Source organism: Phaseolus vulgaris, chromosome 1 (assembly GCF_000499845.2).
Source record: "Phaseolus vulgaris cultivar G19833 chromosome 1, P. vulgaris v2.0, whole genome shotgun sequence".
Taxonomy (NCBI): Eukaryota; Viridiplantae; Streptophyta; class Magnoliopsida; order Fabales; family Fabaceae; genus Phaseolus; species Phaseolus vulgaris.
Window position 1 is genome coordinate 48,934,452 of NC_023759.2, and position 17,145 is coordinate 48,951,596.

At 30.7% G+C, this 17,145-nt stretch overlaps 1 protein-coding gene across 6 annotated transcripts; it reads right to left on the reverse strand.

The window, feature by feature from the left end:
- Positions 1–6,559: 6,559 nt before the first annotated feature.
- Positions 6,560–15,337, reverse strand: LOC137815012 (protein HESO1). Of its 6 annotated transcripts, none has more exons than XM_068618018.1 (10): positions 15,157–15,337; positions 14,151–14,255; positions 13,611–13,885; positions 12,479–12,643; positions 11,520–11,698; positions 11,347–11,442; positions 10,325–10,394; positions 8,292–8,422; positions 7,758–7,868; positions 6,560–7,544 (listed from the first exon to the last, which is right to left on the reverse strand). In XM_068618018.1, exons 3-10 carry the CDS (start codon positions 13,747–13,749, stop codon positions 6,906–6,908), a joined length of 1,530 nt encoding a protein of 509 aa, XP_068474119.1. In that variant the 5' UTR covers positions 13,750–13,885; positions 14,151–14,255; positions 15,157–15,337; the 3' UTR covers positions 6,560–6,905. The 6 variants fall into 6 exon arrangements, with proteins under 6 accessions (XP_068474119.1, XP_068474120.1, XP_068474118.1 ...); XM_068618019.1 differs by lacking the exon at positions 15,157–15,337 and adding an exon at positions 15,089–15,135; XM_068618017.1 differs by lacking the exon at positions 14,151–14,255 and having other exon boundaries at positions 15,157–15,325.
- Positions 15,338–17,145: the final 1,808 nt, after the last annotated feature.

A 17,145-nucleotide genomic window follows, 5' to 3' on the forward strand; every position in this document is an offset into this window, starting at 1 on the left:
CTCTAACTACATACACCACTTTATGTGTTCCACACTTAAATGATATTGTTAATCCTCTACTGAGACAATTACTTTACCTAATTTCTTAAAATACATTATTTATATATTATTTTTTAAAATGATAACTTTAATAATTTTTTATTTAAAATCGTTTCAATAACTAAGAAGCCTTACCTCATTATCATTTCTCTCTTTTATAGAATATTTAAAGTTTAAATAAAGAATAAAGATATAAGTAAAATCGTATTGACTCTGAAACTTCTACAGAGTATATCCATAAGAAGTTAGAAAAAAAATATATGGAGAAAAGAAATAATAAGGATAATTGTAGGAAATGTTATTATTTAGTATTTATTGTAAATAAAAGATTGAATTGTTAGTGTTGTGTTTTGAGTGATATATTATGAAATGTTATAATGATTATGACGATGAAGAAACAATAAGTTGCAGACGACACAGAAGTCTCAATTCAAAGTCGACAATAGATGTAATTTTGATGACAGTGCCCTTTATTTGGGACCCAAATTGTCGACTCAGAAATGGATAAAATGCTGTTGCTCTATGAACTTATTCCTGTAGTTCTTTTCCGTACACCCTTTACGCAATAAAAGAGACAGATCAATAAATAATCTAAAATAATATGTTTTCATTTAATTCTTAATGATTTGTGTGTTTTCACAAATATTGTGATAAATTGTTGTGAAATGGATCATTTTGAAGACTAAATTGTGTATTATTCAGAGATTAGATTATATGCAGATAGAATTTGAAGACATGCATACTGTAATAATGATGTTGTAGTGATTGGAACTTGGAAGTAGTTTTGTATTAAAAGGAAACACAATTCTTAAACAGAATGAAAGGAAAAAAGGTATTTGGTTTGGGTTGTTGTTGGTATATTATTACACCATTTTTTATGGAAATTTGATGAATGAATAAACATGTGGGGTCAGGTTCATAGTTAATGAAAGATGAACACGTAGCATTTGATCCTTCTTTTGTGTCAACATCTCTTAGCTGGACGAGATTTGGTTGGATTTGATGCTGATTGCTTCCTCTCAACCCTATCAGTTGGGCCATGGACTTGTTACATCTAAGAATCAGTTTTCTTCTTCACTAATTATTTCTGCTAAAACCATTCAATTGCTTCTTAAACCAATTAGTCTTTTATTAGTTAAAAACGATTAGTTTACCTAATTTGGAAATTAGCCTAAGTGTTATTGCACTTTCTTCATATGGTCAAGGCTATTGGGGTTTGGTGATGCTCCACAATTATGTGCATTGTGACAAATTACTATGTAGTACCAAGGAGGGTGCAACTACTAATTGGGAAATATTGTATTTGTATGTGTGAGGAATGAAAATGTTTGAAGCACTCAACATGGGAGTTGATCTTAGTAGGTTGTCACACTAAGTGTTTGTGTGAGTGAGATATTTTAAAGATATTAACACTTTTCAAATTCTTTCAAAGTGACGTGCAAAGAATTTGTATGTTTTTTTTGTTGTGTTTGTAGTTTTCTTAGATGTTGTACTTTTTGTAAAGGGGTTAAAAAAAAGAGAATGATCTAATATTGTTGGAGGATTGTGTTTGGTGGTTTGTTTATCTCTTTATCCATTTCGGTGTTTGATATGTTGGTTTTTCCTTGTTGTTGTTAAGGATGAACTTCTTTGGTTGGTTTTGGGATAAGGAATAGCTCGTAGTTTTTTGTTGGAAGTTTGAATATGTTGGAGTGTGAGGTACTATTTTATCTCTCTTCTTAATTCCTGTATAAGGGTTGAGTCATTCCTAAAATCATATCTATTTATTGATTATTTCTTGCTGATAAATTTTTTTCTCAAACTACTTCTTAAGTGAATCATCATCATGTACTCTACATTAAAAACGAAGATTTATAGAATAAAGAATATAAAGAGAAATTAAGTGAAAGAGAAAAAAAAATATAAATAAAAAAAAGGTGGTTTGATTTAAGAAAAATAAGATAAAATAAAGGTTGTTTCTTCATTTCACTGTTTTTTTACCAAACAAAACCATCTATCTTTTTCATTCCGATGCTTCTCTTCTCTCCTTGCACTTATTTCTTCATTACCGAAGTGTTCTTCAAAAGGGTTAGAGTTCACTCATTATAATGATTTTGATTTTGATGCTTAATTTATAAAGTATAAATGTGTTATGTAGTGAACTTTGCATGTGTTTGTGATGAGACATTTTTTACTTGTGGACCTGCCTAATTGTTCAAAATTTATTATATGATCAGACTAAGTGTTTCCAGCCACTCTCCATATAACATATAATCACATTTTTCAAATATATAAAAGAAAATTTAAGCATGTGATTGGACCACATAATCTCAACAATTTAATACTTTCTCCTACTTTTCAGCTTACAGAAGGTCAAGCTTTTAATCCCAACAATGTCTATAGAATAAGATTTTATAACAATTCATGCACCATTTCTCTTTCTCTCTCTTTCTCTCTCTCTCTCTCTCTCTCTCTCTCTCTCTCTCTCTCTCTCTCTCTCTCTCTCTCTCTCTCTCTCTCTCTCTCTCTCTCTCTCTCTCTCTCTCTCTCTCTCTCTCTCTCTCTCTCTCTCTCTCTCTCTCTCTCTCTCTCTCTCTCTCTCTCTCTCTGTGAAGCAGGTCAACTAATCATGTTGATATGTTGATAATCTAGATTAGATTATAATTAAAAATAAATAAATTAAATAAAACAATCTTAAAATTTATTAATGAGTGTAAAATTTTCATACAACATTGTCACCTAATATGGTATGCTTTTGCAAGAATAACTAATGCTGAAGAACACGGATATGTCAATATTAAGACACTTTAATAAATTAATATTTTAAATCTTAAATTCTAAATTTTAAACTTTAAATTCTAAATTCTAATTTTTAAATCTTAAATCTTAAATCTAAATCAATGTATATGGTTTATTTTTTAGTGTTACTTTTCCAATGCAGAAATACCACTATAAGAAAATTATGAAATAGAAACCAATTTTAAAGAAAAAAAAATAATTAGTTGATATAATGACTAAATTAAAGACCAATTTAGAAACTAAAAAAAATTGGTCTATAAATTATTTTATATTATTATTAAATAGTTTGTAAATTGGTATCTAATTAACTACCAATGTTTTAACTGTCAATTATTTAAATTATAAATTTGGTAGCAAAAACTTTGGTATTTGATTAAATACCAATTTAGAAATCATTTAACAATAATAGAAACTAATTTAGAAACCAACATTTTTTTAGTCTCTAAAATGGTTTCTAATTTAGTCACTATAAAAACTAATTACTTTTAGTCTCTAAAATTAATTTCTATTTAATAATTTTCTTGTAGTGTACCACTTTAAAATCTTAAATTACACTTCAAAATAATTAGATACCAAAAATCTATATTTATTGTTTTTCTACAAGAATTGTGAGTGAAGAATCTAGCCCCTTGTCTCTTAATATAATGTGTTTTGGTGAGATCCTTGAGAAGGTAGAGGTGAGAACACATGTGGATAAAATGTAACCTAGAATAATGCTATCCATTCCCAACTTTGGCATATAATCAGTTGCAATGCTTTCTGATTTTCTTCAGCAGTTTACAACAATAATATGTCCCAATCAACCTACGAAAATTGAAAAACAAAATCACAGTTTGTGCGTGTGGGAAATTAACAAAGGAATCTGATACTGTTAAATATTTTTTTTAAAATGCAGCCTCCACATGTTCACACCAGAATAAAAGTGTAAACGACTTCATTCTTAGTCAAGATTCAAAACAAGTATGAATTATGGATAAGTTTTTATTCTCCAAAGCATGATGCCAAAAATTCAATCACTATAAAATTTTGCTTCTACCGTCTCTTTCTCTTCCTTTGTTCTTGGCTTTTGAATTTTAGTAAGTTAAAGGAAACAATAATTTAGTAAGTTTTAAAAATATCATTATTTTTATCTTAAAATATACTCTTATTTAAGTTTAATTATTATTAGTAAAATAATTAAACAATAAAATGACTTGATAAAAATAATATATTCATATTTATATTAGGGATAAACATGTCCCATGTTTTATCCGAAGACTCATATATATGCCAAAGTTGACGATGAATGGTTTAGTTTTGAGATTTTGTGAATATAATAGCATCGAGAAGGAATAATGTGATAAGCATTAAGTGTGCATGTGGGGCTTGGAATAACAACACTCAAAACATGGAAATTATAGTCATTATTTGATTCTATCACATGTTTATTTAGGTAGTGTTGCACGTAACGCAAATCAAGCGATTCTCTTTCTCCTTTCCAAAGATTCAATTTTAGTTGCTTGCAGACACTGCAAAATTGTAAAGAAATTCAAGTTTATCAACTCATGTTATCTACGTGTAAACAAAGATAGGAGTAGGTAACACAGGTTCAACATATTTTAAAATATATTTATATAGTTATTCTATTTCATGAATTTTTTCAATAAAATATGATTAAATTGATACATTTAGTATTTATAAAAAATATTTAGTCTGCAATAAAGTTGTGGCACGAGTTGTTATCGTTATAGTGAGAGATTGTTGAAGATCTCACATCAACTATAAATAAATATTTTATAGTATATAATTTTATTTTATAAGGTTAAGTTATATTTAAAATTCACTTTTTAACCATTAAGTATACAAGAAAGAGATTTTTGGTTTCCACATCTTCATGAGACAGAAAAATGTTGTGTTTGATGAAAAACTTGTTTATGAAAGTATCATATATTTTGGAAATTTTATTTTAAAAATCCCATTTCAGAAAACATTTTATATGTTTTGAAAAGTTTGTTATGAAAAATATCTCATATTTTTAAAAACTTATTCTGAAAAGCTAGTTCTAAAAATATTGTTTTGGAATTATGTTCTAGCAATCCTGTTCTTGAAATCATATTCCAGAAATTCTAAAAATTTTGTTCTATAAATTTCGAAAAACTTATCCTGAAATTTTAAAACTGAAATTCCTAAAAGCTTGTTGTTATGGAATACTTCTATAAGAGATGATTTGGAAGTCACCATTATGAAGAGTATAATGGTCATTTTGAAAATTATGGAAATATAGTTAGTAATTATAAGGGTGCAAGAGGTAAAAGCCCGAGAAAGTTGTGCAAGCATGGGATAATAGCCAGAAAAAAAAAAGAGTGAGGCTTCAGATAAATTTCACATGTTAATTTATTCGCTAATTTTCCAAAATGAATATGGCTTTTGCTTCCAGCATCCCATGATTATTACTTGCACCCCAATACTAACAACAAAAATATTAAAATACCCTCATTTGTTGCATAATGTCATTGTGTCTTCTTTTGCTGTACCTTCAACTGCACAATGAAAGGTGTAGGAAGATAAAAATAACCTTTTAAAATATATGTTTCAAAGTGTCCTGAAAAAATATGTTGTAGTTTAAAAAAATTGAAAACATTCTGGAATATCTAAAATCACTAACATTTAACTATTTCAAAACATTCATGATAAGATTTATCATTAATTTTTCAAAACAATTTAAAATGTATTCCATAATGTTGTTTGTGAATATAATTAAGAGTCTAGTATAGAGAACCATTCTTTTTGTTTTCAATGATTTTCTTCTATCCATCCACGGGAGCCATGAGTAAGTAACATCCATATTCATTGTAAAATATAAAATATAAAATTAGGAGAAACCATGAAGAAATTCTAAAATTTATTCCAAATTATTCCACCAAATACATTTTGTAATCATAAATCTTATCATGTTGTAAAAGAGGTCATTTAGAATATATTTTTGAATTTGAATTTCACGAACACTTTTCAATTCTAGAATACATTTTTAGAACTATTCTCTAAAATATGTTTTTGGAATCTATTTTTCTGAAATATATTTCTAGATTTCATTTTCTACCATGCATTTTTTATATTTTAAAATTATTTTTTCAGAATGAGATTTTAATTTTTCAATTCTATTTCAAAAATTCATTTCTAAAACACAAAAATTATTATGTATTTCCTTTTCTGCAATGTATTTTTTAATTTTGGATTTTCAATTTTAAAATGAATGGCAATTTTGAAAATTCAAAAATTGATTTAAGTAAAAAATTATTGGATGTGATCATGCGAAAGCAATTGGCTTTATATTTTCAGTATGCTATTGCTATTGGGGAAACTAGTTACCCATCAAATCCAAAATGTGGTATGTAATTAGTTTATGCTGATGATAATGGTAAAAGAAAAGTGCTAACAACATAATGTGACACATTTCTCTTAACATCTATTTTATTATTGATTCAAACTTATTAAAAACTGTAAAATTATGAAAGATACTCGTTAAATAATTAGTTAGGAGTTACAAAATTTTATAATCTTCAATAAGTTTTAATCCACAATGAAAAGGTGTATTGAATAATGTGTTACCATCTTAAGACAAAAACCTTTTGACACACTTCGCAACACTACTACTATTTGATTAATCCATAATCAATCTCACGTAGGTCTCTTTGCCCAGGTTATTAAATAAAGCTTCCCATTAATTCTCCTAAAAATGTAAGAAAAGTGTCCAAACAAAGTGTATTACAACATTTCGAAGCCTCTATTTCTGTATTTAATCTTCGTTGTTTACAATACAATACTGATATAATGCAACACATGGTAAACTAGCAAAACAGTTTATGGTTCGTATGCAAAGTTGTGCTTTGCAACTCTTGCATGCTACAAATATTACAACAAGTATATAAGAGTTGTATAAATGTCAATATAATGCCCACCAAAATCTCCTGTAATATCTGCACGATTAATTTTGATCCCCATGGGCACAAAAACACCATAATCCTATTCTTCCAATCACTTGCATTAACAAGTCAACTGAAAAAAACCTGTTCAAAGCTGAACTGTTGAATGATTGATCGATATCCTCCTTAACTCTTTGGCCTCCATATCTGCTGGCCTTTATGCATCACCACATGCCCATTTGAAGATGAACTGTTGAAGTTTGTTCCTCTAGGCTTCTTAGTTCCTCTAGGCTTCTGTATATGCCCATTTAGAGATGAACTGCCGATATTTGTTCCTCTAGGCATTGGCATATGCCCATTTGAAGATGAACTGCTGATATTTGTTCCTCTAGGCATTGGTATATGCCCATTTGAAGATGGGATGTTGATGCTTGTTCCTCTAGACATCTGTATATGCCCATTTGAAGATGGAATGTAAGAGTTTGTTCCTCTAGGCATCTGCATATTTCCATTTGAAGGTGAACTGTTGGAGCTTGTTCCTGGACCAGCATATTGAAAATGAGGCTGTAACTGCAGTGGAGGGCGCATGGCTCTCTGCACTTTTGGCTGAGTTGGGTGAAAGTAACTTCCATCGTAATTTCTGATAGGAGTTGTGATAGATTTTACTACATGTGGTGGTGCTAACATGGTCAAAAGTGAATTTAGATTATGATGGTTCGAGGAAAGAAAGGCGTATGTTTTTGAAAACGTGTCGCTTATCTTCTTCAGTTGTCCTGCATTGACAGATCTTGCAGTATTTTGTGGCTGCTCAAAGGGATCCTCAACCTAACCAATCAAAAGTCAGATACAAATATCAGTAGCAGAGCGAGAGAAAATATGCATCATAGAATCTAGCATTTGCCACCAAGAATTGGCTCGTAGGAAAGCCCAAACAGAATCAAGCATTGTCGTGTCGTGGCAATAAACAAACACAGGATATCCCCAAAACAAAACCATAATGTCTCCTAAAAGTAGAAATGAACATATGCAGAGTATTACAAATATAGAGTAGGTCTTGGGTAACCAAATCGTGTTGTTCTCTATCTGCTCCCATTGTCCAGTATACGGGCAAATTCCCAACTCCGAGGCCCATGAATCCATCTGAGCATACTGCAGGAACATACAATATGGTGTAATCATTATTTTATGATGCTAGAGGGCAGTGCTATAGATTGAGAAAATTCACTGCCAGAGAGCCTCAACAACAAATGCTATAAAATCTCATGTTATCATTAAAAATACATTATATGCATCACTGTAGCATTCTCACTGGTATTATTCGGGGAGAAGAGGATACAATTTTAAAAGAGAAATTGTACTTGACAACAAGTAGCTATATAATTAAGGGAGAGAATTATGAAATGTAATAAATATGTCATAGAAAGAAATAAACAAAAAACGTTTTGTAAAATGTTGAATCACAACTTAAAAGTGTATGATCAAGTGAACAGAAAAATACCAGATATTAAACACAGCATACAAACATCTTTTACCAATGCAAAAAAAATAAATAATTCAACGAAAGAAAGTTACCTTTCTTAAGAATTCAACAAAAAGATCAGGCACGGATTTTTTGTTAATTGACCTTGCCGTGTTTGATATGTGCCGGTTTATACCAGCGTTACATGTTTCTGCTATAAGATTCTCGGCATCAGCTCTAATGCCTGCATAAATTACATCAAGGTAAAGATTACACAACTCTTGTATACAAGTTAATCAACAATTCTAATTCCGGTGTATTATATACAGGTAAATTGAGAATTCTAGACACATCAAGCATTTTACACTCCAAACTCATTCAAACAAAAAAGCAAAAGGTTGCTGCCTGGCAATACCTGGGAATCATGTTAAATGAGTTTTTTGTACTTATTCTAGGGTTGAGCAAAAAGTAGTTTTCAGAAAATCTGAACAGAACTATTTCAACAATTTCGGTTATTAATAATTTAATATACTCATTTAAACTATTTGAAAAAACTAGTTCTCAACTGAATTGTTTTATAAGCCAGATGTAAATCAGTTTTAAACAGGTTCTGGACCAAACCAGTTTTGAAAACGGAACTAGTTTTCTCTTCTAATGGATGATCAAGAAAGAGCTAGTCTATAATCATAAACTACAGAAAAGATAACATGACTGCGAAGGCCTAAAGTTGAATGCTCTCGCTTATACCAGTTCAAGAAACTGAATTTACTAGTATCGGCTCCCACTCTAGGATAACTATACAAGGTTCAATGTTCATCTGAAAATTAAAAACTTACACAGCAAAAAATGTTAGTTGTTCCCATAAAAATTAAACCCAGTCTGCTAACCCACACGGAGGCCCTTTTTTATAATCCATGGTAGTCGTAAACAAAAGCAGCACCTGCTCGCAGGTGCACCTCAAATTGACATTTTTAACAAAGTACAAGCAGCTGCACTTAAGTCATTTAGCTAATTTATATATGTAGTTAAATTTAGTTCTATGATTGAATGAGATCATAAGTTTTCAAATGAATAAAGGTTTTTTCAAATTCACACAAAAAAACCAATAACCCATTCAGTAACTGCTTTGCAAATTTACTGATAAATAAACAGAATAGTAATTAACTGATAAACTATACAAGAGATAAGGGAAAGGGCTATATCAATGTGACAATAAGCACCACCTAGACAGTTTAAAAATACTTGGCCAATAAATAGTACTGTGAGCATAGATGGGTGATTGTTCCGTAGATGGGAAAACTTAGCATAAAAATGGGTAAGATAATAATATTTAGTGGAGATAAGCTAATTATATAGGTGTCTCTGAGAAAAAATAAGGTTCATTTTCAGTAGTATAAAACCTGTTTTAAAATAAACAGTTAGGATCAAATTGGACTGGTTTGAACAAAACAGGTCAATTAATTTTTGTGTAAGTGGTTCTGTTTTGAACCAGTTCAATTCAATTCAGTTTCAAAATGGATCAGTTCCAACCGATTACTTTATGCACCCCTAACTTATACCTCAGGCTGTATAGACAAAGTAGCATTGCCATGACGCAGAGCAAAGGGAAAGGATAACCAAAGAGGGTCCCCCTCCCCCCACCCCATTCTCAAATCCCTAAAAGATTAAAAAGGATAGAACAAAAAGAAATAAATAACACTATGCGTGAGCCTGCAGCCCACCAATCTGCCATTGCCAATTGGAGTCTAATGTTTGTCAACCGCAAAAACAGCAACTCACTATCCTTTTAGTAAATATTAGCCAAGGGCCCTGAAACTAGAATCAACCCCATCAAACTGTGATATTGATCATGTCTTTCAAAAAGAGGATTGATTCTTCAAATACATGAAATAAAAAAGAAAACTACACAAGGAAAGTAATGTGGGGAATAAAAGCAATAGCATGAACATTTAGAAGTCTTGCCATTGAAATGAGTGATAGGCATTTGCAGAATTCTTAACATTGAAGCATGCACTCAACCTGAGCATAAAAGAGAGCAAATAATATAGCTTTCTATGAATAAGTTTAGCTTCTACATCACCTCAATATCTCAAATTCTAGAATAGTGACATTTCATTTCATGCTCAAAACGAAAGACAAAATGTACCTTTAAGATCATCAACCATGTTGCCAGGGTATATATATTTGAGTGGTGGTAAGATTGCAGGAACACATGTCTGAAAAAGAAGGCAAATGTTAGATGCATCAGAGGTCGAAGATCCATCTAATATATAAATAATTCTAAAATTGTCATCTTACTTTTACTAGTTTCCTCTTTCCAAATATTTGTATAAGAAATCATGGAAAAAGTATCATTTCCAACACAAATCTTTGCTAAGAGTGAATAAAGTGAAATTAGGGTGGCACGTTTGTAATTATTATGAAAGCAGGAAACAGAAACATGAAACATTTTCTCAAACCAAACACACCCTGGCTAATGTCAAATGTTCAAACTGAAATGAGCATCTAGTAAATTTTTGGTTTAATTACTTTTTTGGACCAGTTTTCATATCTTTGGTTCAATTTGGTCCCTCTATTAATAAAAGGTTCAATAAAGAACCTTTAATTTTAAAACTGTAAAAAATATAACCCTTTCCAGGCTCAATCAAGTTCCTTACTTTTTAAAAATTCAACCATGTGACTCTTTCGTTGGTTGAGATGGATGTCGTTAGTTTTATATATTGTCACTAAGCATTGATTATAAATTATATAATGCATAAATTAAAACTGTTAACATTTGTTTGTTTACAATTTCATTGCTTATTGGATGGAAAGTGGTTACATTGTTGTGTAAAAATTGAGTTTATTAGAGCTTTTATTAATACTGAGACCAAATGGAATAAAAATAAATAACGGAAAAAAAGGGAAACTAACACTAATTTTTCCCATGACAAGAGACATACCAGAGGCACAGTTAAATTTTGAAGTTAAAGTTCAGGTAGAAAGATGAAAAACAACAAAAGCATGACATCCCAGCAAAAACCACCAAAATAAATAACAGATGAGACGACATATATATAAGTAAGCAGCATAAATACCTAAAATTGGTAGTAGCATCCCCTCTCCCAACCCCCAGAAAAGAAGAAAAAAATAACACTGCATAAAAGAATTATGAAAAAGGAGAAATACCTGAAAATGAAATATGACAAGTAAACTTAGGGAATAGGAGTTGAATGTTCCAGTTTTAGAGTTATTGATTTTATGTGCTTTGGCCCATTCCTTGACCTACGCAAACCAGAAAGAATGTAACAAACACAAGCAATTCCAAGCACAGCAACCTTTCTCTAGACTCAAGAATGTACCAGTAAAACCATATCATGAAAGCGGCCATCTATCTTGTTGATCCAAAGCAAAATCTTGGATTTCATTTGGCCCGGCAGGTTATTGATTGAAATGTCACAAGATACACCCTGACGGTTGCTTTTAAATTTTAAAATGGGAACTCGTGCACTCGAGATGAACTGCAAGTGGCTCCCTGCACCTGCAAATTTATGTTATTACAGAATCTACATATTAAACATACTCACAAATTTCTTAAATTTTGAAAGTAAAAAGAAATCTATGACAAGTAATTGAACTCCTAATTGGTTGATTCAACAAGTAATTACATGGTTTTACAGCATATATGAAATTATCATGCTATATAGTATGACTAAATCTTAAATTTAAAATGGATAGTATAGAACAACTCAACCATATAAGAGCATTCACCCTGTTTTTCTCCAGTCACTGAAGCATAACTATGTACGGATGAAAGCAAAGTCAACAGAAAAGGCATAGTCATCAGACCAATCCAGTCAAAATTTTGAACGGAAATCATCTCCCCATATCATAATCATTAACAGTAGTCATGTAAATACATTACCCTACCCATTTCAATTGTATTTGTAAACTTTCTTGCAAATAACAATTCCAAGTGGCATTATGAAATTTGTACCCTGTACAAGCTACTAATAAGTCCTCTCTAAAACAACCAAATAATATATCTACAGTAACCCAGTTGGTACAGATCTTAATTGTATTAGTAAATTTAGGAGAGTACACATATTAATACTCATGATGATACCCATTACAACAATTTCTTGTGTCAATCTCACTTCAATGGGAGGAAAAAAACTAAGCTTTGGATCCTATTGCTCGAACTATGTGAAGATAAAGAGAGAGGAATTGACAAATTGAACGAGAAATGAATCTACTACATGATAAAAAAATACACATTTTCATACTAACTTATAAGTGACAAACTAAGCTTCAAGTTTACCTTTCATTCTCAAAGCTTTTAAAACTTCCCCCAATAAAGTTTGCTTTTGTTTTTTCCCAGCAGATGAAATATGCAAACCATTTGATAGCTCAATTGAAATATCCAAGTCACCCCATCGGGTGAAGAGATTAGATACAAATGACCCAAATGGCTCAACAGTTGCTCCTGTTTCAAACACGAATGAATTAAAAAAATTATATCTATAAGATGTAGGAGTCTAAATCATCTCATGATATGACTTCATATAGAGCAGAAAATATAATAGTATGTCACTTGACTCCATCTGTTTCTACATCTGTGATACTCAAGGTAAACAACAAAAACTAAATGATGCAAAATTTATGTGTAAAGGATAATTAAATCAATCTTATTTTATTGGAGAAACATTCATGCTAGTAGCTTGCCCCACAAGTTGGCATCTTTTACTTTTCCCCTCTTTGAATGAGGAGGAAAAAACCAATTAGTACAACCATGTAACTGTAATACGGATAGAACTGTAAGATACATTGAAACATGACTAAATATGGTACTATAACATAAAAGTAACAACAAACATGGATGATGTGTTTAAAGTGCAAGGCAAACTCAATCCATTTAAATTTGATAAGCTTTTCTCTATAAGATCTGGTGCTCAATGTTTTGGCACACTAATCAAGAAAGATCTGGAATTAAATATTGATTAAGGGCTTTCAAGAAAAAACCAAACTTGTGGATGGGGTGCATTATATATACAAAAAGAAAAATAGAGACTTCAAAAAATTGGGAGGCCTTTTACATTCCCTACAACATACTGGTGCAGGTCCACCCAGTTTCTGGTTCGTAGCAGTGATATATAGAATATATTCTTCAATCACAAGTGTAAAACATATACAGAAGATATGTATCGGGAGAATTAATCAAAACAACTAGAACAATGAAATTAGCCCCTTCTTGGAGCTTTATTTACCAGATACAGAAATCATGCCTTTAGATGGTCTACAACATGCGACATTACAATAAGTGACATCCACTTCAAGCTGGCAAACATGTTCATGAGTATAAAGTGTTATTTAATGAAGGAAAATCCTTATTAACACTAGTTATAAAAGGGGGAGGGGATTGAGAGCAGAAACAAAACTTCTAGAAAGTTCACCTCTCAAGCTTTCCACAGATTCAACAATGCTTCTTAAATCATTAAGAATCGCAAATCGGATCTGCCAATCTTCTTGTAATGGTGTGACCACCTGAAGTATATCTTTTAAAACAATATCCAACATACTATGTGTACTCATTCTTGCCCCTCAAAAGCTCAGAGTAGCAGTTGATTATGAGACAGTTGCAATAATGGTTTGCAACACCAAATGGAAAATATGAAGGCAAGAGGATCACAATCTACGAGCATTTCAAAAACCTTGGAGAAGTATATACCTGACCAGATATAATTGTTATAAAGTTAGAGATTGAATTATGTGATGTATCTAACTCACTTAATCAAACATGGACATGAGTCCTAGAACGAGTATATGTAAAGTGATAACGTAAGAAGTCTAGAGACAATATAGATATGGGGTTATGTAAAAAAAAAAAAAAGTCAAGATGGGACTCAGCTAAGATGTATTAACAAGAACCAACTTTGCACAACTTGAAAACTAACAGAGTAGTAAGAACCAATAGCAAATTGGATAACACTGACCCAAGAAATGAAAGAAGAACCACCAGCAACTCTAGCAAATGAAGATGGCTGCTCAGTGGAGATTGTTCACAGATTTGGAGGCGCGGGGCAGTGGGTTGAGGATGTCTATGGTGGATGATTAGAGTGTAAAGGAGAATTTAAAATAGTATACATTAAGTATAGGACTCATCAGTATGCCCTGGCACTAGCAGTGACCACGGATAATTTTTGCAGCATGATTTGGATGCATCTATTTGAGTTTGTCTATTTGAAATGGATACATGTTGTGTCATTTAAAAAAAATCATATATGTATCAAAAGAAGAAATGATACCAATACCAAATACATGCTGGACAACAATAGTGTAGAATTTCTAGAATATTTGACTTGTAACAATTTACATAAAATGCAAACATGGTAACATACCAAGCCTTCGACTTATAAAGGCTAATTATTAGACATATGAGAAATTAAATAAATTTTTCTTAATTGATAAAGGCTGACTATTAGACTGACGAGAAATTAAATATTTTTTTCTTAATTGATAGTTCATAAATTTCCTTAAGACCAAATCTTGTTGGTTTCCTCTCACAATGGTGACACCTGAAGCTATCCAACAATAGGAAATTAAAAAGAAACACAATCCAAATTCAGATGTCGTTTTGGTCCTGTTTAGTGCCCTAGCATCAGAAACAATTATCAACTCACAAACACGCTAATCATGCCTGACTTATCCAACACAACGCCACAGAAGCACAATCTAACTCAAATCCATACCAACCCGAAAAGCAATAACAGAAATCTCAAAGAATTCATTCACATATTCCATTACCCAATTGAACTACCCAATATAAAGCAACAATGGTAGAAGCAATAAACGAATATCAAAATGACAGAAAAGAGAAAGAAAAAAAACAACGACGAATGCAGAAAGAGATAAAGACGAAAGAAGGACGCACAATAAAAAAGAGGTTCAGATTTGAGGAAGGTGGAATGAGATGAATGAAGGGTGATTAGTGAAACTTACTTTGGCATTGTTTATATGTGTGAGAAAGGAGGAAACTTGGGAGTGAGTTGAAGTAGCAGTGAGCAAACTTAGAAGAGAGGTTTTCCACTTCGAAAAAATGCAACTTTTTTATGACCAGAGACTTTTCTACGAGGGGAACTTTTTCATTCACTGAATTCTCCTACTCAATAAAATCATGGGTGATTCTCTTACATCATATAATGTAAAAATACTATAATATCCTTAATGATTAATGAAGTAGAAACTAGGTTACATTTTAAGTGCACCCAACAGCCGTGGATCCAAAACTCATATTTCATTTTCACACATGTACATTCGAACCTTAAGCTGAAAATGAAATTATCTTATGGATTTTTATATCAAAAGATACTGACATTGTCTTATGGATTCATGTATTTGTAATATAAATTTATTATTTCACTAATATTTTTGTACATACCGACCATAAGATCGGAAATGTCATCAAAGAGTTTGAGGGACTATAAGCATCCCTTAATCAAGTCTTTATTGTCATCAATGATCATCATGAGTAAAACTGTCTAATCAATGAGCCTTAAACTATGAGCGGTTATTTATGAAATAGTGAATAACAGTTATGTGGCTAATCCAAATGACTCATAACCGTTCACTCAGATTTTATTTTTATTTTTTTTTTGCTCAATACCTGATTAATCTATAAATGTTCACTCTCTAGGAAGTACAATATATATTATCTCATACTCTTAACTCTCATACTATTAATAACTTACCATCTTTGTGCTTTTACTGACATAAACATCGGAGAGAGTCTTTTACAGATGAATCTTCCACTCTTATCGAAGACCAACTGAAAGTTAGCTCCATGAGGAATACGGAATTCTCGTCGAGTTACACTTCCCAAACTCATATTTTTGGTAGGAACAATTTTATTTTGAGTATAAATCATAATCTTTAAATTTCCACGCTTCATGAAATTATTCCTAGGTGTAGGATGTATTTTGCTAACGCTAGAACATGTAAACAATGAATCCATTTTATTTATCTTCTTTTATCCATGTTCACTTTTTAACTTAATGATAATCTTTTAAAATAAATTGTCATTACATAGAGAAAAAAAGTATAATATAATAAAGTCAAGATAATAATAGTCTCTTACTTTTTAAATTGTGTTAATAATTTTATAAGAATATTTTTCTTGTCGTCTTACGAATTAATTATAGCAGAAACAGTAATAGTGATAAGAATTGAGACAATGGTGTGGAGGTTAAAAAAAAATACATAGTTTAAGTTTAAATGTCTCTTATTATTGTTATTATATAAAAAATAATTTAAAATTGTTTATAGGAGTTTAAGTTGAATGGTCTGTCTTTGTACTTATTATTAAAAACAAAAAGCATCGGAAGAAGATAAAAAGAGTTTGAAGGTTATTTGTTGTTAAGAAGAAGGGTCATATTGAAATTAGATTATTTTGATAATTAGATTTATAGTCCAAATTAAAAAGAAAAAAAAAAGACTATTATAGCATCATGTTATATAAGCAATTGCTCTTTTGCTATCATAGTTTCTTTGTCTACCTTAAGATTTAAAAAACAAAATTGACCCTACATAAATTTATAAAAATAACATAATTTGGTAACTTCTTTCCATTTTTTTTTCTTAGTTTTTTTTTTATTTTGATTGTCGTTGTCATATTATTATTTTTTTCTTATTTTGATTGTCGTTGTCATATTATTGTTATTATCACATCACCAAATGTGATTATTGTTATTGTTGAAGATTTTATATTAATTAGATATAAGATTAAATTATAATATATAAGTGAAGACAAACATCACTTTACTAACTTTACTAAATCGATCTTGTAAAAACGAATTAAACATATATAAAAGTGAGTATAAATCTTATTTTACTAAGTACATTTGGTGAAAATAAATTAAGTTTAAACTCATTTTCTTGTTAGTTATCACTCATTCTTGTTGTGAAGGTGAAGCTATTGAAAAACGTTGTGTA